Below are 21,667 nucleotides of genomic sequence, written 5' to 3'. Positions count from 1 at the left end.
ATGTATGTGCGGATGTGTGAATGTGAATGAGAGCGAGAGAGAGAGAGAGAGGCTCTTCACCTAGAACCCTGCGCGCCAGCTGCATCTTCCCTGCTTCCGTATTTTGTGGGCGCTAAGCCTCGTTTAGTCTAATTAGCTGTATTTGGCTAAGTTAATGAGTTCCCTCTCCATTCTGGATACTTGTTTTCAGAGGAAGTCTGTCAGTCAGAAAAAGACTCTACCTGGGTATGGCAGACTCCATTTGGGTATTGGTGTGTACTTGTCTATGTGTGTGTCTGGCTGTAAAAACCTCCCAGGCCTCATTCACACTCAATACGAGCATTAATCACGCTAATTACAGCAGATCTACCCTAGGGGTTGCTGGGATGGTGGAGGACTAAGGTGGGGACAGGCTGAGAGACAGGAGATGTTAGTCACACTGCTCTTTGCTTTGCAATGCTAATGGAGTCGCGGGGAACTTGCCATCTTGGCTTTGAAGCGGCATGTGGCTCATATTGAGTAAAAGTAGATAGCATCAAATTTTTTCATCCTTGATTCACTCTAAATTGAATCATTTTTTTTTTGCGCAGATCATGATGTTAAAGTAAGCCACAGTATGTGCAGACCAGCCATCTTAGACCAGCCATGATAAAAAATATAATTCCCCCTCGGGTTAGTCCATGTGGTATCTCCACAGGTTTTCGCCCTACAGTTAGGAAGTGGCCTCCGTAGCGTCCCTTTCCATTAGATTAGGGATGCTTCCTCAGTGTTAACAACACTGGTCATGGCTAAAAAGAAAAGTGAAAAATGGGAAGCCTCAGATGCCACGCCCACTGATCGTTGGCTGAATGCCTGATGCATATAGCACACCTTTCTGGAAATACTTCAGGAGTTTCAAAGTCGTCACCTGATTGGTTGAATTCTCTAGGTTGTCTGCGTGTTGCGTTCTCTGTGGGTCCGCCTGGAACGCTGTAAAACCTGATTAGTTAGTTCAACTCAAACCGTTTGAGGAAACCGATTGCCTTAAATCATTTAAGTTTATTAACTCAAACAATTTAAGCATAAAAAAAATATTTGATTTGTTTCCAAATAACTCAATAACTTCTTGTTAAGATAACTTGGGTAAATTAAGTTAATAGTACTACTAATTCTATGAAGTACACTGTAAACCCGAATAAGTTGGCCAAACTCAAATCACATTTATTAGCATAAACTTAGCTTTAAAAGCTAATCTGCTTAAGTAGTAAATGCTAACATATTAGAAACAGTATGTTATAAGCACTTACTAGCACAGAAGCATTTGCTGTATGAGCGTAATAATATAAAGGGATAATTTGCTCTCAAATCAAGCTGAATGCACCACTTGTCACCTTGATGGTAACTATCCTAAAGCCAACATTCTTCTAAATTAGCATAACAAAACATTAATCACTACTAAATCTCACACTTAACATTAATCTTACACAAAAAAAAACATTATATTGCACTTAATTTTAGCATTTACACTCTCTTTCGTGTGCCATTGGCAAAGCATGCTGGGAAATAGTATCCCAGCCATTTCGGTTAAACTTAAGTTCGTCTAAATGAAAATAAATAATTTCATAAAACTCAAAACAATGAAACAGTTCAGTTTACTTAAAATATATCAGTTCTGTGAACTTGAAAGAAAAAGAAAGTGCTAAATACTCTAAAAAATTAATTTGACTGAACTAATTCAATTAAATTAAGTTTGACCTACTCAAACCAATTAATAATTTTGACCGTTAGGGTTTACAGTGAAACAAATGCTGTGACGCCAAAACCCCTCGTGGAAGAAAGCTGTCGTGTTTACAACTGAGACAATGAGCTCTTCTCTCGATCAACTAAACTGACCGATCCTGACTGAGCGAATGCGAGTCGCCATCTTATATATCCATATGTACGGGGGAGTAGCTTGGCATGCAAATTCCTCTCACCAATTCCATTGGCCTCGAGGTGATTGGGATTCCAAATTGACTCTTCATTTTTTCATTTATCGACATAACATCTCTGTTCCCTCCATAGGGGAACGAGGGTTACGACGGTAGCAAGATGTTGTTGTTGTTTTTTTCCAACTAATTTTGCACGTATGCTCACATATTTTAGAGCATGCACTTTGGAATCCCTGTGTATCTGAGAGGCGATTGATGTACTTGTGTTTTTGATTCCACATGTTCACAGTTTAGCACAAGTGTTTACCTCCTTGTCACCTTAAACACCCACACCAGCTCTCGTTCCAAATGAAAAAAAAAAACTGGTCATACCACCTTTAGCAAGGGTGGATTATGGATCGAGCCAATGGGGCCAGCTCCCTGGGGTTTCTGACTGCAAGGGGCCTCCAGACTCCTGGAAACAAGCCACTGCAGATGCAATATTGATATAGATAGATGAAGAGCACTTGAATGTGTGCCAGTAACATCGCCACAGTGTGCAATAAGCAAAAAAAATAAATAAATGCAATCTATTATAACCAGTACTTTTGCAGATTTGGTGTTGTATAGCAGTTTTACAAACGCTAGTACACATTTCTCAACACTTTTTTCAAAGCTCTTCATGCAGTTCTCCAACTAGGTACAGCAGTTAATTTCACATTCAAATGCACTAACACTACCAAAACAATCTCTTTTGCAATATATTGCACATAAAACAATTTTGTTTGTCCAACTATATGAAAAACAACTCTGACTGCAATTTACAAATTAGTTTTGCAATTTTGATATTGTTACATTATGTAAATATCTCATAATTGCGACAAAAGGGGACCTCCAAAGAGTCTAGAGTCCAATGAAATCTCCTTGAAGTCTAGCTCTCACCTAGAGCCCAAAGTATACTTCAGTTTTGATGTGAATGCTTAGTGTATGTCTACTGTCGAACCTTTCTAAGTACATTCTATTTGATAGCTTGCACAAACACAGATGCTCGACACATGCACACTGGGAATTTCTTTCCAGACGTTAAAATGTCTGTGTACTAATTTAAACTAGAGTTGCGTTTACCTCTTAACCCCCTCACACTCATCAGCATGGCATTGTTGTTGTATCTCCAGTATAGTTTGTTGTTGTTGTTGTTCTTTTCCATGGGTGTCAGTTTGGTTTGAAATGTGCTGGGGACAGAGACGCTTTCGGAAGTGTATTTTCAGAAGTGCTGGGTATAATGACGCATTCGTTTTTTGTACTTTCTTTCTCGCAGGTCATGTTTTGAAAGGCGTTTTGAAAGATTTCTCTCTCATATTGCTCCTCATAACCACTGAAAAGGGTAAAAAAAAAAATTGAACCCAAAGTCCAATTATTATGCCGTTTTCTGACTTTAAGTGTTTCTGCTTCACATTTTCAGCTGTGGGTTGACTCCCCAAGGCTCTCGTGGGCTTTATACACTCACCTAAAGGATTATTATGAACATCATACTAATACTGTGTTTGACCCCCTTTCACCTTCAGAACTGCCTTAATTCTTCGCGGCATTGATTCAACAAGGTGCTGAAAGCATTCTTTAGAAATGTTGGCCCATATTGATAGGATAGCATCTTGCAGTTGATGGAGATTTGTGGGATGCAGATCCAGAGCACAAAGCTTTGCAGTTTTCAACTGTCCAATTTTGGTGAGTTCTTGCAAATTGTAGCCTCTTTTTCCTATTTGTAGTGGAGATGAGTGGTACCCGGTGGGGTCTTTTGTTGTTGTGGCCCATCCGCCTCAAGGTTGTGTGTTTTGTGGCTTCACAAATGCTTTGCTGGATACCTTGGTTGTAACGAGTGGTTATTTCAGTCAAAGTTGCTCTTCTATCAGCTTGAATCAGTCGGCCAGTCTGACCTGTAGCATCAACAAGGCATTTTCGCCCACAGGACTGCCGCATACTGGATGTTTTTCCCTTTTCACACCATTCTTTGTAAACCGTAGAAATGGTTGTGCGTGAACTGAGCAGATTGTGAAATACTCAGACCGGCCCGTCTGGCACCAACAACCATGCCACGCTCAAAATTTCTTAAATCACCTTTCTTTCCCATTCTGACATTCAGTTTGGAGTTCAGGAGATTGTCTTAACCAGGACGCGTACCCACCATCCCCATCAAAATTGACGCCAGTTCATTTCCTAGCATAGGAGAAAAAAACAGAGTAGACTTTGTGCTTAAGGTGCTAGCTATGAGAGCAGAAGGGACAACATGGCACAGATACATCGCCTTTAGTGCCGCCTTTGAGTAACTCCACATAGACCTGGAGTGGAAAAACTGAAAGATGTAAGGAAAATTATGGATAAAGAAGGGAGTATGAGGGAAGGAGAGCAGCATTCGGTTCGAGCTTCCTGTTGCTTCGATTTTAACACAATTTTAAAGGTGCAGTGACATAATCACATAAATGACACAATAACAAAAAATATATTATGTCTGATTAGTGAAAGACATTTTTTTAGTCTAAGCTGTGCAGGAAATGAGCCGAGCTGGACTTGGCTGAACCTTTAATGGAATCAACTGAATTGGAGATCCTCTGTTGATTTCAGTTGTGAGAAATTCAGATTCAATTGAATTAGGAAGTTTTCACGCGTTCCTTCATTTCTATACACAGCAGATGGCACATCTGCTAATAGACACCCGATAATAATGCTGTTTACTGCTGAAATTCGGATGGCGTTAAATAGTGTTGACTGTAATCGTGTTAGACAAGAATGCTTTTCGGCAGTCTCAACAGGGACAGGGGTGCTAATTACTGCAGAGGATAAATTAACCACATGCATACACACTCAGTTTCTCTTTTGCTTTCTGTCTCTCTGTATAGTTCCTTACATGGAACTCTCTGCTCTCCTTCAGGTCCTGTGTATAAAGTAATCAGGGTTCATTATCAAACAAAATCTTAAATTGTATTCTAAAACAAACTGGTAGCCAATGAAGGGAGGCAAGGACAGGCGTAATGTGATCTTCACCAGCCTGAAAAAGGCATTTCTCTACAATATATTTGTAGAAAAATTTGATTCTTGCTGCATCTGAGGTGGTTCTCTGATTTTCCCTCCAAACCACTCCAGAGCCCTGGAGACCTCAAGATGAATTCATCCTTTTGATAATGGATGTGCTGGAGCGCACTTGCTGACTAAACGTCTTGTCTGTGACAACACACACTCAGACAGCACAAATTGTAGCATATTGTTTCTGATTTTATTTTTTAATTGGCATGTCTTTGCTTTCGGTTCTGTCTTTCTCGTCTCTCTCTCTCTTTCTGATACATTTTTTTCTACATTCACTTCACATAGAGGACTTGGCAATAGATCATCTCAAAATCTCCCATAGTGTTACGCAGGCTCAGTTCCCTTAAAACCTTTAGCCTATCAGAGAGGACCATGAAATGCAATCTATGGCCCTCACCGCCTATCAGAGTTAAGCATGAAAAAATCCCTCCGGTTGCAGGCTGAAAGTGAAGAGCTCGGGATAAAGTATTCTTCTGCTGCCTTAAGATAATGCAGCTGGCCTGAAGCTGGTTAGAGCCAAGATAGAGGTAGAAAGAAAAAGACAACAGACCTGAGAACCAGAGATTTAATTGAAGTTCTACAAATTTTCACAATACATAAAACATAATTTATTTGAATTAAATGAATACAAAAATTCTGTTATTTTCATCAAATCAGTGTTGAATTGTTTAACTGAACCAATTTAATTTCAGAATTCAGCTTGAAAGTGCAATAGAAGACATTTTTTTATTACTTTTTTTTTTTTGAGAAAACCATCCCAGGATTTTTCTCCATCTATTGCAAATGAACGGGGCTCACCGTAGTCCATTTTTGATGGTCCAAAATACATTTTAGCCAGCTTCAAAGGTCTCCACATGACCCCAGGCAATGAATAAGGCTTTATCTCTAGCAATTTTTCTGAAAAATATATAACAATGTATATACTTTTTAACAACAAATGTTCGCCTTGATCCAGCTCTGCGATGCGCGTCCACCAAACAGTTTACTTCACGACCTCTCGGGTGACGTATGGAAGGTCACACTTCAAGTTGGCAGCAAAACTTACCCCCAATTGATGATTATTTATGTGACAAGCAGGGCGAATAGTGAGCATGCACCACACCGGAGCTCCAGAAGGATAAAGGGAGGAGTGATGAAAGTGAAGGATGAGAGAGGACTAGACCTGGAATTTGTTGTTGTATTGTTTTAATTTATGTGGCAGTTGTCCATGAGGGGCTAGTGCTTTATTTTCGTTTTGTTGTTTGTTTAATTGGTGATTAAAATACGTTGAACAGTCGCCTGTTCCCGTCTTCTTCTTTCCTGAGCCTTTAACATTACTCCAAATCAGTTGAACTAATTGAGAATTGAGAATCTAATTGATTATTGAAGTAAGTAAATCAATTTGACAGTGAAAAGGAGAAATAGATTGAATCTAATTTGAGAAATGAATCTGAAAATTGTCTGACAGAGAAAGAATCAGTCACTCAGTTATCGTTGTCCATGGACTCAATCGGTGCATCCTTCTGGAAAAAAAGAAGAAAAAAAAGATGGCTTGAGCTTGTGCTCACAGCATTGACTGCGTGTGTGTTTATATGGTATCGGGTTGTGTCTTTTTCTTCTCCTCCCAAAAGCTGCTGACAGGTGAAAAGCGCTCAGTGCCACACTCCTGGTGTCATATTGTGATGGGCACTTTGACAGTCAGTTTGCTCAGCTCAGCCAAAGCTTGTTTTCAGATAGTTTAGGTAGACCTGTCTCACTTGCCATTCAACCAGGTTTCCACCAGAATTCCCCCCAATTGTTTGATATTTTGTCAGGCTTTTTTATAGATTGGCCAAAGAGAAAGAAAACACTCCTTTAAAAAGCCACAACTCAAATGTAACAACATTTAATGCCTACCTCATAAAATATTCATGCCCTTTGTGTAAGTCACACTCATTCACACACTGCGTTTAGTTTCAGTGTCTGAGGAGATGAAGTTAAAAATGTCAAAAACAGTGATGGCTAATGCATTAACTGAACTGATAGAGAGGCAGTATTGTGTTTGTGGTATTTTTCAAGAGATATACAGTAAGACAAATAGTTAATTTTTGTTGCAATGTTTCGCATATGCGAATATTCAAACAGGTTACATCATGGTCATGTCCAATCAATGTTATTAACTCCATGAATATGCAAATAAGAATGTTAACTACATTTAAATAAAACCAATATCATTGTCGAGCAGCAGTGTCAGAAGTTATTCTCCTCAACTGGAATTTATTTTCAGCGCAGTTTTTACCTTAAGGCTTGCTTTTGGAATCATATATGACTGCAAATAATTCATTTGAATGAATTAATTCGAATTCTAAATCTAAAAAAATAAGTGCTCTGCTAGGGTGGACTCTACACTCTAAAAAAACAGATTACCCAGTAGAAAGCTGCATAAAATAACAAACTGGAAAAGAACAAGGAAAAACAGTGCTGAATTGCAGAGAAAGGCGGATGAGAAAAGCCGAGCATCCAATCAAACTCTTTGGACAATTTATCAGTCACTTTATATACTGTCACAAATACAAATATATTTGGAGAAAATATTTGGCCCAGTGTTTGTTTTATGTGTTTGGCTGGTAAATCAAACTTCTGCTGTTGTTTATGCACGTTCAAAACTGTTAATATTTCTTGTCATAAATATGCATATTGCTGAGCTTATGCAGTTCTTGGTAATATCAAGATAAGTTTGTTTGTACAGTAAACCATCCCCATGCATTGGTGGGATTCCACCACAGCAGAACAAAACACTATACTAAATGCATCACTAATTAGGCCTGAATATAGGGGTGTCCATAAGACTGACACGACACCTTCATAACCATGACATGACATATGTCTTGAATATGAAGTAAGGTGACAACTGTCATTAAGTGTCTTTTGCTCAATAATGACATTTTGGATGCAAATATGACATTGTTTAAGATGTCTTTGTTATGAAAATTTGACATAAACCATAACATCATAACCTGTCAGTGTTGTTTTCATGACAACTTGACATTAAATTAAGTTAAACTGTCATGTGGTTGGCTTTGACATTGGCTGTCATGAGGCCATTATAACTGTCATGAATATTTTTTGTGACCTCAACTACAGTGGTACTAATTGAATTTGTCATTAAAAAGTTATAATGGCTTCATGACAGCCAATGTCAAAACCAACCACCTGACAGTTAAATGTAATGTTAACCAATAAAGCTAGGTGGTTTCTTAAGTGTGATAATTAATCTGCTATATCATGTTTATGACAGGTTGTGTTGTCGTAATGTCAAGTTGTCATGACAAAGACACTGACAGGTTATGATGTATTGGTTTATGTCAAGGTGTCATGTCTGCATTAAAAATGTCAAAATTGAGCGAATGACACTTAATAATCATGTCATGATTATGAATTTGTCATGTTAATCTTATACTCACCCCTTCAAGTAAAGTGTTACCGAATAATTATTTAATACATTTAATAATTGAATAATTGGCATTTTGAAACCTTGGTTAGTTTCTGACCCTTACCTGCAGTAGTCAAACTGTTAATGTCTATTTACAAATCTTTTTTAGAGGAACGTCATTTGACCTTTAATTACTGAACCTAAATAACAACTTGACATTTCCCTTCTGCTTGTTTCTAGGTACGTCCACACCTTGTACCTGGGAGTGCAAAGTCGTTGGCATAGCGACCCGGGTCAGCGTCATTTCTACTGGCGTCTGATGTTCGAGAGCGCTGACATCAACATGCTTCGGCTGCTGGAGGCTTTCCTGAAGAGCGCACCTCAGCTCGTGCTACAGCTCAGCATCATGATCCACAGCAACCACATACTGCCCCTACAGGGTGAGAGAACACACACACACACACACAAGGTTTCCCATGAGATGCTTTTAGTTGTGCATATATAATGGGAAGTGTTGAGAACGAGAAAGAGAGGACAGAACACTTGTGCGATTGTGCTTTGATCGTCATGACTTATTCATCTGGCCACTCCTGAGAAGAGTTTTGCTTGTGATGAATTAAACAAAACGTTTAACATGCTCCACTCTGTGCAATGGCATATGAAATAACTCTGGCACCTCAGATACAAGAATGGGGGGGATGAAAATAAATGATGTCTCCACAAAAATATGAAGCAACACAACTGTTTTCACCATTGCTGATAAGGAAAAATGTTTCTTGAGCATCAAATCATCTTATTATATGGATTTCTGAAGGATCATGTGACACTGAAGACTGGAGTAATGATGCTGAAAATTAAAGGAGTAGTTCACTTTTGAAAAAAACTTTTGCTGATAATTTACTCACCCCCATGTCATCCAAGATATCCATGTCTTTCTTTCTTCAGTCGAAAAGAAATTAAGGTTTTTGATGAAAACATTCCAGGATTTTTCTCCATATAATGGACTTCAGTGGGAACCAAACGGTTCAAGGTCCACATGAAACTTTAAGTACAAACTGCAAACTTGTTCAAAGGGCTTTAAACGATTCCAGACGATGAATAAGGGTCTTATCAAGCGAAACGATCGCTCGTTTTATAAATAAATAACAAAGTTTAAGTTTAATAAGCTTAAACGCTCGCCTTTCTCTGTTCTGTAACGCACTCCTGTTCGAACTCGTTCATCAAAATGAACAAATCTTTTTCTGAGTCATTTGGTACATTCAGCGAAAGTAATTAACGAATTGATTCGGAAAAAGATTTGTTCATTTTGTTGAATGAGTTCGAACAGGAGAGTCACGAACGTGCACCACAGAACAGAGCAAGGCGAGCGTTTGATCTTATAAAACTTAAACTTTGTTTTTTTTTTTTTTTTAAATGAGCGATTGTTTCGCTTGATAAGACCCTTATTTATTGTCTGGAATCGTTTAAAGCCCTTTGAACAAGTTTGCAGTTTGTACTGAAAGTTTCTTTTGGACCTTGAACCGTCTGGTTCCCACTGAAGTCCATTATATGGAGAAAAATCCTGGAACTATTTCATTAAAAACCTTCATTTCTTTCGACCGAAGAAAGAAAGACATGGACATCTTGGGTGACATGGGGGTGAGCAAATGATCAGCAAAAGTTTTTTGAAAAGTGAACTAATCCTTTAAGCTTTGACCACAGGAACAAATTACATTTAAAATATATTAAAATAGAAAACATTCACAATTATATATATATATATATATATATATATATATATATATATTCTATTCTATTCTTATATTATATAGAACAATGAGATTTAATGATGTATACAAAAATGCCTTTGCTTTCTCAGAAGTCCAGCACACACACCACTGGGAAAGAGAACAGCACTCAGGAGACAAAAGATGAGAGGAAAAGGATAGTCAGCAGAAAAAGACGAGAAGATAGAATGAAAGAGAGAGAGGACAAGGTGTATAGCAGCCGGACGGAGAGCTCAGAGCGACACGATGCAGACTGAACAGACTCAGAGATGTTCTGATTAATTCTGGGTCATGAGTTTGGTTTCCAACTACCATACAGAAAGGCTTTTCCTTGTTCTTATTGTCATCTTTCACTGGCTTTACCTTTGTTTTGTTTTTTTTTTCATCTGGTCTCATGGCTCTGCCTGTCAGTCTGTCTCAGACCTTTGACCTTTACATTGTGTCAGCAAATTCCATTTGAAAGTGAGCGCCTGTATGCCGCACTCACTGTGGAGAGCAGAGCACTTGAAGTGAGCGCTCTGAGGGGTGCAGTCTCCTATACTATGGCAATGCTGTTTTATTCAATGATTCTGATGGGATGATAGTTGTTTTTCTATAACTGCACTGCTATGAAGTAGAGTAGCACCTAGTTTGTTGAGCACATTACAGTTTCACTCAACTAAGCTTCAAAAGAATGGACCCACAAAGAGATGTCGGAAAGAGATACAAAGAGATACTAGGAATATTAAAAGGCACAATGTTTAAATCCAGAGAAATCAGCAATCTGAACCAGGACCAGGATGTCAATGACATTATACACTCATTTCCCACCCTGTATTTGGCTTGCTGTCCGCAGTCGAGGGGCTCAAAGAAGCAACGTCAACTTGAGCTTAAATATATATATATATATATGTATATCCCCCAGTGGGACTACTAATGCTTGGATGATGAGTATGGTATCAAGATGCTTAATTATGTTGGTGGAGTCAGGGAGGTGGAGGGATGCCAAAACAGATGATAGCTTTCCATCAGATGTGGAGGTAAAGACGACAACTCCCATGAATCTATACGCTCATTCACGGCATCATCAAGCCACGCCTTTGTTTTGAATAAGCGACCTCTAGCGGCGAAATTTACTTTTTGTGCCTTTAATGATATATTCGCTATGATTTTCCTGACTATATAAAATTGTAAACGTTGTGAACTTTGGATGGCTTTTAAAATGCTTTTATTGATTGATTTTTTTAATATATAAGTTTCCTAAAGCGCATAAGACTTAAATTACTTTTTACATTTTACATTCCCTACTTGTCTCGTGACTTGCAAGTAAAGCATCAAGATATTTATTCAATCTGATTTAACATATTATTATTATTATTATTACATTAGTGTGTTAATTAACAAAGCATGTTGGTAAGTTTTCATGAAATTACGATCTGCGCATCACTAATGTGTGTGTGTGTATATATATATACAGTATATATATATATATATATATATATATATGTATGTATTAGTGATGCGCAGATCACAATTTGACGAAAACGTAATATATATATATATGTATATATATATATATATATATATATATATATATATATGTGTGTGTGTGTGTGTGTGTGTGTGTGTGTGTGTGTGTATGTATAGCCAAAGTGCATGAAATTATTACAAGTATTTTAAGTATTGTAGGCCTGTTACAAAAAAGAAGCCAAAATTATTTTTTTCCTATAGCCAAAAAAACTGTAATAATGTGAAAAAATCACTAAAGTATTTGGTTGACAGCCAGAGAAGCCACAGGTAATCATGAACACATATCGATGGTGATGCTTTTAAATAATAGCGGCTCGGGCTGTTTTTAAGCAAGATGGTTTTTCACTAACATAAGAAAGTAATACACAGAAGAGCATTTTAGAAAATGAAACAACACAGACATGGCATGCAAATCAACAGCACTATCAGCCAGCACAATTCATTCTTTGTGAATCCCCCATTGTGTGCTTTAAGGTCCTTGAAGTCTTGTAAAGAGTTTTTTATTCTTTGAGGACTTGACTGTAACTCTTTCTCTCTCAAATTTCAATTTCAAATTTTCTTCATTTGCATAACTTTGTTGCACAATGTTGCCAAAGCATCAACATATTATATATAAATAATAAAACAAACAAGTAAAACATATGTATAAATCATGTCATATGTAGCATTGTAAATAAATCTTAATAAATAAATACATAGGGTCACTCTAGAGAATTAGCCATCTTGTTGTGAATATGGCGCAGTGGATAAGACACATGCCTTTGGTGTGAGAGACCCGGGTTCGAATCCACTGTGAGACACCAATGTGTCCCTGAGCAAAACAGTTAACCCCTCGTTGCTCCAGAGGCGTGCGACCTCTTGCATATATAGCAATTGTCAATCGCTTTGGATAAAAGCGTCAGCTAAATGAATAAATGTAATGTAATGCAAACGAATAGCTAACATTTAACATTTTCTCCGAGTGAGAAGGACATTTTTTTCAGTGATGGATGGAAGCAAGGTTTCAAGTCTGGGCAGAAAAGTTTCTCTTATATTTTTTATATTTGTGACAGAAGAGCAGAAAGTGTTCCTCATCCTCTATGTGTTGTAGATCACAGTGTCTCTCTCTTTGTCCAAGTTTATCTATGCCTTCCCTCTCTCTATCTCTAGATCATGGTCACTTAATCTGTATTTGGAGAGGATTTGTCTTTGTAATTGTCGAGTAACATTGGAGTTTATTTTGGAGGTCAAAACTTGCTTTTAGTGATTGATCATGAGTGTCTTTTAGATGTATGTGGATTTCTTTAACAATAGTTGTGGGGCTGTAGCTGTGGTCAGTGGGGAGTGTAGTCTGATGGACGAGTTGAAGAGCGAGAATGAGGTTCTGCTGAGCTTTCATCGGCGACGAGGGCTTTATATTGGACTGACTCTGGATCAGACTGATGGAGGTGATGCCAGAACTGAACACATCCCTTCTGAATCTCGATGTTCAGCGGTACATCTCCCTCTCTTTTTCTCTCTCAACACTGGCAGTGCTGGGCTTTAACTTGTCTTATCCCTTTCTCTTTAAACTGCATTCTAATCTGAGACAGTCTTTGTGGCAGTGGGCTTGCGCTGCGTCTGATGTTTGATTTAATTAAGATTGCCAGCACATTGCTCCATGAGAGCCTCTGAAAAGAAGCCGGGAGAGAACGTGGAGAGCATGCGGGCAAGCTGGAAGCGGAGCGGGAAAACGCAGACTAATGCTTTCAGATCTGTCTCTAATTAAGACCTCACTTAATCTGGATCTGCACCAAATGAGTTGCTCAGAACGAGGGCTGAGAGAGAGAGAGAGAAAAGTGAGTGAGATGGAGAGGAAATGAAATGCAAAAGAGTAAACACTCAATAAAAAGCAAGGGTCAGGCTTGCGCAAAAAGAAATATGATTTATACTAGTGGTTGACATGGTCAATTTATAATTATCGCCATCAGCTGATACGTTTTTTCCGTTTAGCTGATAAGCGCTTGACAGCGCTAAGAACACCAGACTCATCCTCTAGCTCCGTTTAATAAATTAGTATTCAGAACTGTTTAACACAGAAAGTAATCATTTTTAGCATGTTACTATACTTTAATAGCCAGCCCATTCTCACTCCCAAGGCGTCACCTAACTGACGCCTTGGGAAGCATTTGGACATGCTTCAATATCTGACGCTTTAGGCGCCCTTTAGCGTCAGTTAGATGACGCCCTAGGATCGCGTGTACCCTACCCCCACCCCACACCTAAACCTAACCGCGTCCTTTAGCAGACGCTTTCCTTTAGCGTCAGTTAGATGACGCCGTAGGATCGCGTCATGTAAGTGACGCTAAAGGGCGCCTAAAACGTCAAATATTGAAGCATGGTCAAAGGTGACGCCTTGGGGTGAGAATGCGTTGTAATAGCATACACTGTAGAAAATTATCGTGATTTTAACAGTAAAAGACTGTAAAAATGCTGCAGTGAAAAATTGGTTAACAGACGGCTTCCTTAGTATACGGTAAATAACTGTGATAGATATAATGGTACATTTAATGTAATTTTACTGTAAAATACCGTTAAATTTACAGTTTTGGAAGTGAAAAAGATCAAGTCGGATCATTTTCAGTGAAAAAATGTTCAGTGAAATTGGCATTCCCACAATTCCATTACACTTCACATTTAATGTACGTATTTGAACTGTTTCTTTATAATTTTCTTAGTTTTTTTTTTTCTAATCAGTTATGTACATTCGGTTTTATGTTACATGTATTGTTGTTAAATTAATGCTTATTGCATTTTTTAAATTTCAAAATGCTACCACTATGGTGTTTAATGTTTGTCTGAAAGACACTGCAGCTTCTATATAATAGTATGAACTTTCTTGTGGAAGAGCTGATTATAATGAGCTTTGATTGATCATTTGACTCTCATTGCTGCTGTGATTGTTGGCTGTCAGTGTATTACAATTGAACAAAACAAATAGTAATACTTCAAATGGTCAGTAAATTAACATTTTATCAGATAATGAAATATGTTTTTTTGCTGTAAAATATTAAATACGGTTAAAAGTCTGTAAAGCCTAAAATGTTGCTACCATATTTTTTACAGGAATTTTCTGGTAACCACAGCTGCCAGTTTTTTCCCCTTAAATTTAACTGATTTTTTTTTACAGTGTACATATTTGGAATTTTCAAAATTCATAACTGGAGCAAGTGTGTTTCAAGTTTTTATCTGTATATTTCATTCTCACTTGCTCCAAAAAATAAACCATGCAGCGCAGATATTTCACCATGTCTTCTTCTAATAAAATATATGTGCAAAATGGACACTGATACAGCAGTACGTCTGATTTTTGAAAACGATGACAAGATGGATTATTCTAATACACTGAAGACAATGATGTAGACCGAAAATTCCTTTTTGTATTTCTTTCTTTCCATGTTTCTTCCGTTCTTTCCTCTCATTGCCCTTTCCTTCTCTTTTCTTTCCTTTTCCTCATTTCATTCTTTTTTCCTTTTCCTCATTTCATTCTTTCTTTCCTTTTTCCCATTTCGTCCTTTCCTTCCTTTCTTCCATCCATCCAGTCACATGTCTGTTTCATTCCTTCCTTCCTTCCAGTCACATGTCTGTTTCCTTCCTTCCTTCCTTCCATCCAGTCACATGTCTGTTTCATTCCTTTCTTCCAGTCACATGTCTGTTTCCTTCCTTCCTTCCTCCCTTCCTTCCTTCCTACAGTCATATGTCTGTTTCCTTCCTTCCAGTCACGTCTGTTTCCTTCATTCATTCCTTCCTTCCTTCCTTCCATCCAGTCACATGTCTGTTTCATTCCTTCCATCCATCCAGTCACATGTCTGTTTCCCTCCTTCCATCCATCCAGTCACATGTCTGTTTCCTTCCTTCCATCCATCCAGTCACATGTCTGTTTCCCTCCTTCCATCCATCCAGTCACATGTCTGTTTCCTTCCTTCCTTCCAGTCACATGTCTGTTTCCTTCCTTCCTTCCATCCAGTCACATGTCTGTCTGTTTGTTTGTTTCCTTCCAGTCACATGTCTGTTTCCCTGTTTCCTTCCTTCCATCCACCCATCCTTCCAGTCACATCTGTTTCCGTGTTTCCTTCCTTCCAGTCACATGTCTGTTTCCTTCCTTCCATCCATCCAGTCACATGTCTGTTTCCTTCATTCCTTCCTTCCTTCCTTCCTTCCTTACTTCCTTCCTTCCTTCCATCCAGTCACATGTCTGTTTCCCTGTTTCCATCCTTCCATCCACCCATCCTTCCAGTCACATCTGTTTCCGTGTTTCCTTCCTTCCAGTCACATGTCTGTTTCATTCCTTCCATCCATCCAGTCACGTGTCTGTTTCCTTCCTTCCTTCCTTCCTTCCTTCCATCCATCCAGTCACATGTCTGTTTCCTTCCTTTCTTCCTTCCTTCCATCCATCCATCCATCCAGTCACATATCCTTCCTTCCTTCCTTCCTTCCTTCCTTCCTTCCTTCCTTCCTTCCGTCCTTCCTTCCTTCCTTCCTTCCTTCCTTCCTTCCTTCCTTCCTTCCTTCCTTCCTTCCTTCCTTCCTTCCAGACAGGAAAGGAATCAAGCACCAGAGCAAAGCCAATCTGCCAGGACCCACCAGATACACAAACATGCAGTGAGCTGTATTTAAGAGCTGATCCCCATGATAACATCAGCTCAGTGTGGAAGCCTCCTGAGATTTCTGCACATCTCTCAATCACACACTCACACACACACACCTCCTCTTCACCTTTTCACTCTACCTTGCACTTTAGGGTACTACTCGCAAACACAATATAAAGCGCCTGTTTGTCTCCCTTGTCGGCAAGTCAAACACACACACTCACACTCACACTCAGTCTCTCTAGAGAGACATCCTTTCAGGCAGTTGGGGAACAAGCCCTGCGATTTGTTGTCTCAGCAGGTGTTGTAGCTTCTAGGAAATATTCTTTGAAATCAAAAACAAGAGCAACAAACGTTACAAAACTTTGAAAGGTTTCTTTTTTCCTGCCATCACCCTCGAAAGAGCAGCTCTCACATCTCTGCCAGCTCACGTCAGTTTGTGTTTCACAAGAGCCGCCGTGATGTCTGGAATTAAAATCGCTTTGCTTCTTTGCCTAGTAAGAATGTATTCTCTCAAAATGATGCAAGGTATATTCGCACATTCATATATTATGAGTCCAGAGAGGCAAGCGACATCAATTAGGGCCTAAATTATTCATGTTTTGAAAGTTAATTATTCAATCGCATGTTCATTTAGCAATGAATCATATCTAATTAAATATTGAAGGCAGAAGTCTGAGAATGTGGAAATGTAGAGATTCTTAATGATTTTGATTAGGTTTTATATTTAGTACTTTTTTCAGGCTATTTAACACTAGAACAGCCATGATGGTCATTTTGACCGTTTTGAATCTTATATCTGCAATAATTTAGTTGAAAAAAAAAATTTAAATTCCTCTGGTACCTGTCTGTATTTTCATATAAAATGTTTTTCATATAAATTACACATAAGGCAAAAAAACAAATGAACATTTACCTATTTCAGCCATAGCCGCACTGAACTTCACGGTATTCTTTTGTTACAAGCTAGCCAGTTGTACTGTTAGAGGGGCCAGTGACATTTAGACCTATTGTTGTCATATCATTTTCTGCACTGCACTGCAGGCATAAACAGGCAAAGTACCATGTTTATAATCATCCAGAAATGTATTTGTATTTCAATTATATTTGCATTTGCATTACATATTCAGTATCAGTCACAGTAATTTGAATTTCCATTACATTTGCATATACATTGACAGATAAGGCCAGGATATAACTATAAAATATGACATGATTTTAAAAGTGACCTAGGCTATAACATCGACTATGCAATAGACTTTAATTTATTTAGTGCCAATACAATTATTAAGCCTATTTGGAGAGAGAGATGTTTACAATGTGACAATACGTCAGTCATTGTGTGATAACGAAAATATGACTAGGCCTAAACTACTTGTTCTGAGCAAGTGTTGTCAGGCTGTTAAACTGTTGGCTAAGTTACAGACACTCATAGAAAACTGATGCTAATTATATGGGAAACATTCTCTAACATCAGTCAAGTTGTCACTGTTTTTGTCAAACAAGTTGTGAATTTGTTGCAACAATAAAACAGGAGATCATGACTTACTCCGTGCTCTAAGCGATGCTTGGAGCTCCAGAGGTTAGTTTCATCTGTGGGTGAATGAAACTTTCGGAGGATGTTGTAGCACAATCACGTGAACAATTCTAGGATATTCTTTTTTTCATTGGTTATTGCGTTAAATCTTACCCAGATACAATAGTGCTCTTTTCTGATTGGCTATTGAGTAGCACCTTTCTTTTTTTGATTGGCTGATTTGTGGCAGGGTTTACTGCTGAACTCCAGGGGAGATGGTTCCATAGTGAAATTGAGAAATTTGAAATTTGAAAAATTGAGAAAGGCCAGAGAAATTGCGGCATATTAAATATATTATAAGTAGTTTTTCCGCATGAGAAATACAATGTGTTACAGGGAGGCCATGACAAAAGACCGAAATGAGTGACTCACGCATTGAGCATGACAGTAAAAAATGTTCACACTCCACATTTAGGGGGGCCACAAGGGGGTCCAAGCTTGTTGTCACAGGGGCACTGGCCCCCCCAGGCTCCCCCTTCTAGAACCGCCACTGATTTGGATAAATACCAATTACAGTAGCATGTATCAAGGAAAAACTAATGCAGTAAACATAAGCCGTTTCAGCTGGTATTATTAAAGGTTCAAATTAACAACTAAAATCAATAATGCTATCTTAGACATATATTCTGCTTTTTGTGCACGAATACTATATGCACAGGTGGGGGTCAGCAGTTTATAGTCTTCTTGCACGATGTGTGGAAATTGTGATTGGTACATTTTTGTGATTAAAACCTACCTTGTTAATATGTGGGTCCGTATTACATTTTTGTGTATCATTTCTTCAATTTGTGTGGTTTAAATGAGTCACCAGTCATTTTCTCACTCAGACCTGAAGTGTGTGAATGCAAACACTTCTAGCTATGCAGGCTTGATTTCATGCATCGTTGCCTTTCAAAATGTGTCAGAATGCAATTCTTAACACAATGCACTGCATTCTCAGCTAAGGCATTTCAAGCTGAAAATTTTAAAAAGAGCTGGTCACCAGCATGTGTTGTGTTTTGTTTGCTGGAGCCCAGCATGGGATCATGTTGTACTCGTGTTCGAGTTAAGCTTCTTGTCAAGTCTAACCAAAACGCCATTTTTCAAGCATTTCTCAGCATCACCTGAAAAACCAAGCTGTTTTGCTTGCAGGGTTCTTACAGTTTTTCGCTAATTTTATTTTATTTGTGTTTCAATTTTCAGTTTAATTTAGTTTTCCAGAATGTCCATACTGTAGTTTCAGTCTATTTTATTATTTATATATTTTTTTTAGTTTTAGTATTTAGGGCTAACAAAGTTTCGTCTTGTTAATTGAGTGATCTTTTCAGTTTAAATATGCCATAAAAGTAAAAATAATTTGTGGCCTTTTTTTTTTTTTTTTTTTTTGATTATGGAATCCTGAACATTATTTTGTTTAGTTTCAGTTTTTTCGATTATTATTTCAGTTCATGAAAAGGTTTTCATTTTAACATTGCCAATAGCAATCTACCAGCTAGACTAGCACCACACTAGCAAAAACTAACTTGGACCAGGAACTTCATGGCACTGATCCAAGCTGTTCTTTTAAGCAGCAGTGGTTTAGCATCATCTATGGCTAATTTACTGTTATGGTGTGGCAGCAGTTTGAAGGGAATCTTGCTGAGCACGTTAGTTAAGAATTAGTTCAATTGTTGACATTTCCGTGTTTTCCGGCTCTATGCTTCATTACTTAAGCTGTCTCTCTGTTCTTCTTGCTGTGTCTCTGTAGGTCTCTCAGCGTCTGCCTCATTGGTTTCACTGGCCTGGATGATCGCTTCCTACCAGAAGGTTCTGCGCGACTCTCGTGATGATAAACTCCCCATGTCCTACAAGGCTGTGATTGTTCAGATGCTCTGGCATCTCTTCACCATCGGTGCTCGAACCATCGCCTTCGCCCTCTTCGCATCAGTCTTCCAGCTTTACTTCGGGATCTTCATCGTGGCCCACTGGTGCGCCATGACCTTCTGGATCATCCAGGGCGAGACCGACTTCTGCATGTCAAAGTGGGAGGAGATCATCTACAACATGGTGGTTGGCATCATCTACATCTTTTGCTGGTTCAATGTGAAGGAAGGCCGTGCCCGCTTTCGGCTGGGTGTGTATTGCTGCGTGACCTTGGTTGAGAATGTCGCACTCACCACCGCTTGGTATATTCACAGGGGACCTCGCACTTTGGACTTCTACGCCCTGATCGTCGTATGTGTGGTTGTGTGTAGCTACGCTTTGGGGACGTTCTTTATGTTCGTCTATTATTGCCTGCTCCACCCGGACGGCCCCATCCTGGGCGCTCAGTGGAGCTGTGTGGAGGAGGGAATGGGGGTAATCGGCCTGGGAGGCGTCGGGGATTTGGGGACACCCTTGCCCCAACCGGACGTGGTTACTAGCCCTCCCAGAACACTCCAGAGGACTAACGGTGGGGATCGGGAGATTGGGGCCGGGGATAGAGACAGTTGCCTGCCTGTGTTTCAGGTGAGGCCTCCTAGTGTACCCCCAGCTTCTTCCCCACGTCCATCAAGAACTGAAGGTCCCATCATCCGCATCGACCTGCCAAGAAAAAGGTACCCGGCCTGGGACGCCCACTTTATCGACCGTAGGCTGAGGAAGACCATCCTGGTGCTAGAGAATACGTCTCCCGTGACGCCCCGAATCCAGTACCAGAGCTTCAGCAACCCCAAAGAAGTGACGGAGTACGAGACTACGGTATAGTGTTGTTCATACCTCCACCTTCCATATGGCATTTCTATGCAGAGGTGGGACTCAGGAGGCAGATACCACCATGAGGTTGCAGTTGCAGATCATTTACGGTCGCTACATGGTGCTACACGGTGGGACCTCGGCATGTTTGGCATCCGGATGCCTGGGAGCGCTTGACTGGTCCGAGAGTGCACATCAGGCTGGATGGGAATAACGTGGTGTCTACATGACCTGCATGGGAAGTGAATCTAGGAAAGGGACTTGACTTTCTGCCTATGCACTGAACATTAGAAAAGAGCTTAACTGACAGTGATGAGAAAAAGTGGACATTTGTAAAATATAGATGAACTGACCAATCAGTATTTCTCAGGTCCATTCTGAGTGACTGTTTTGGTCTAAGTTTAATGTTTCAGTGATCTGAAAACAGTACAAATTGTGTATTATTGCTTCTGTGAATGGTGAGGTTAGCGAGTTCAATCAATCATCCATTTCCTCAAAAGAGTTCTTCTGTAATTATCGACTTATTTATTTATTAGATTTATTTTTAATGACTCTGTGGCCATGTCTTTGATATAATTCTTCTAATTGAATATTCATAAATATATATTATCTTTTGTTATATGTATACAATAGAATGGTGCCAGTGTGTTGGTATGAATGTTTTTTGGGGGGGTAGGGGGGTCTGTATGTTTGACTGGTCATGCTGCATTGTTTATCTGTAAAGATGAAGAAAATATGTCATATAGTAAGACAAAAAGTTGTGATCAAATTGTAGTTGGATAAAAATAATGCTGTAAAAAAAATAATTCAGATGACAGCCTCGGAAAACTATTAAAAAAAATGGAATATGCGTGTTTGAGTGTTTCATGAAAATGGTTTTGGGACATCTGGAACCAACAAGCTTGCAAACGTCTGAGTGTTTGTGTTGCATTTTTACACGGAGAACACAAATGATTGACTGTGATTCTAATGCTGTGTGAGAGCTCTCTTTACAGTAACTAAAGCAGCGACCAACGAGTATTGGTTTGCTCCGTCCGCAAGCCTCAAAACCCTTTTACATCTGTATGTGTTCATTTCACTCATTATTTTGTTATTTGGATGGGGTGGCCATTGTTGTGGTTAGGATGATTTTAGATTCTGAATTGATGGGGGTTTTATGGTTTGGCAATTGTAATTGCTCT

The 21,667-nt window shown here is 39.0% G+C and overlaps 1 protein-coding gene across 1 annotated transcript in view; it reads left to right on the top strand.

Moving 5' to 3' along the window:
* xkr7b (XK, Kell blood group complex subunit-related family, member 7b) overlaps window positions 1–20,616 on the top strand; it is a 62,896-nt gene extending 42,280 nt beyond the window's left edge. The window contains exons 2-3 of the mRNA XM_039653155.2: window positions 8,578–8,777; window positions 19,522–20,616. Of these exons, the coding sequence (XP_039509089.1) occupies window positions 8,578–8,777; window positions 19,522–20,498 (1,177 nt within the window). The 3' untranslated portion in view covers window positions 20,499–20,616. The remainder of the gene's footprint in view (window positions 1–8,577; window positions 8,778–19,521) is intronic.
* Window positions 20,617–21,667: the final 1,051 nt, after the last annotated feature.

The sequence above is a fragment of the Pimephales promelas genome, chromosome 20 (assembly GCF_988280905.1).
Source record: "Pimephales promelas chromosome 20, fPimPro1.hap1.1, whole genome shotgun sequence".
Taxonomy (NCBI): domain Eukaryota; kingdom Metazoa; phylum Chordata; class Actinopteri; order Cypriniformes; family Leuciscidae; genus Pimephales; species Pimephales promelas.
Note: the sequence above shows the minus strand (reverse complement) of the source record. Positions and strands in the feature narration are given on the sequence as shown.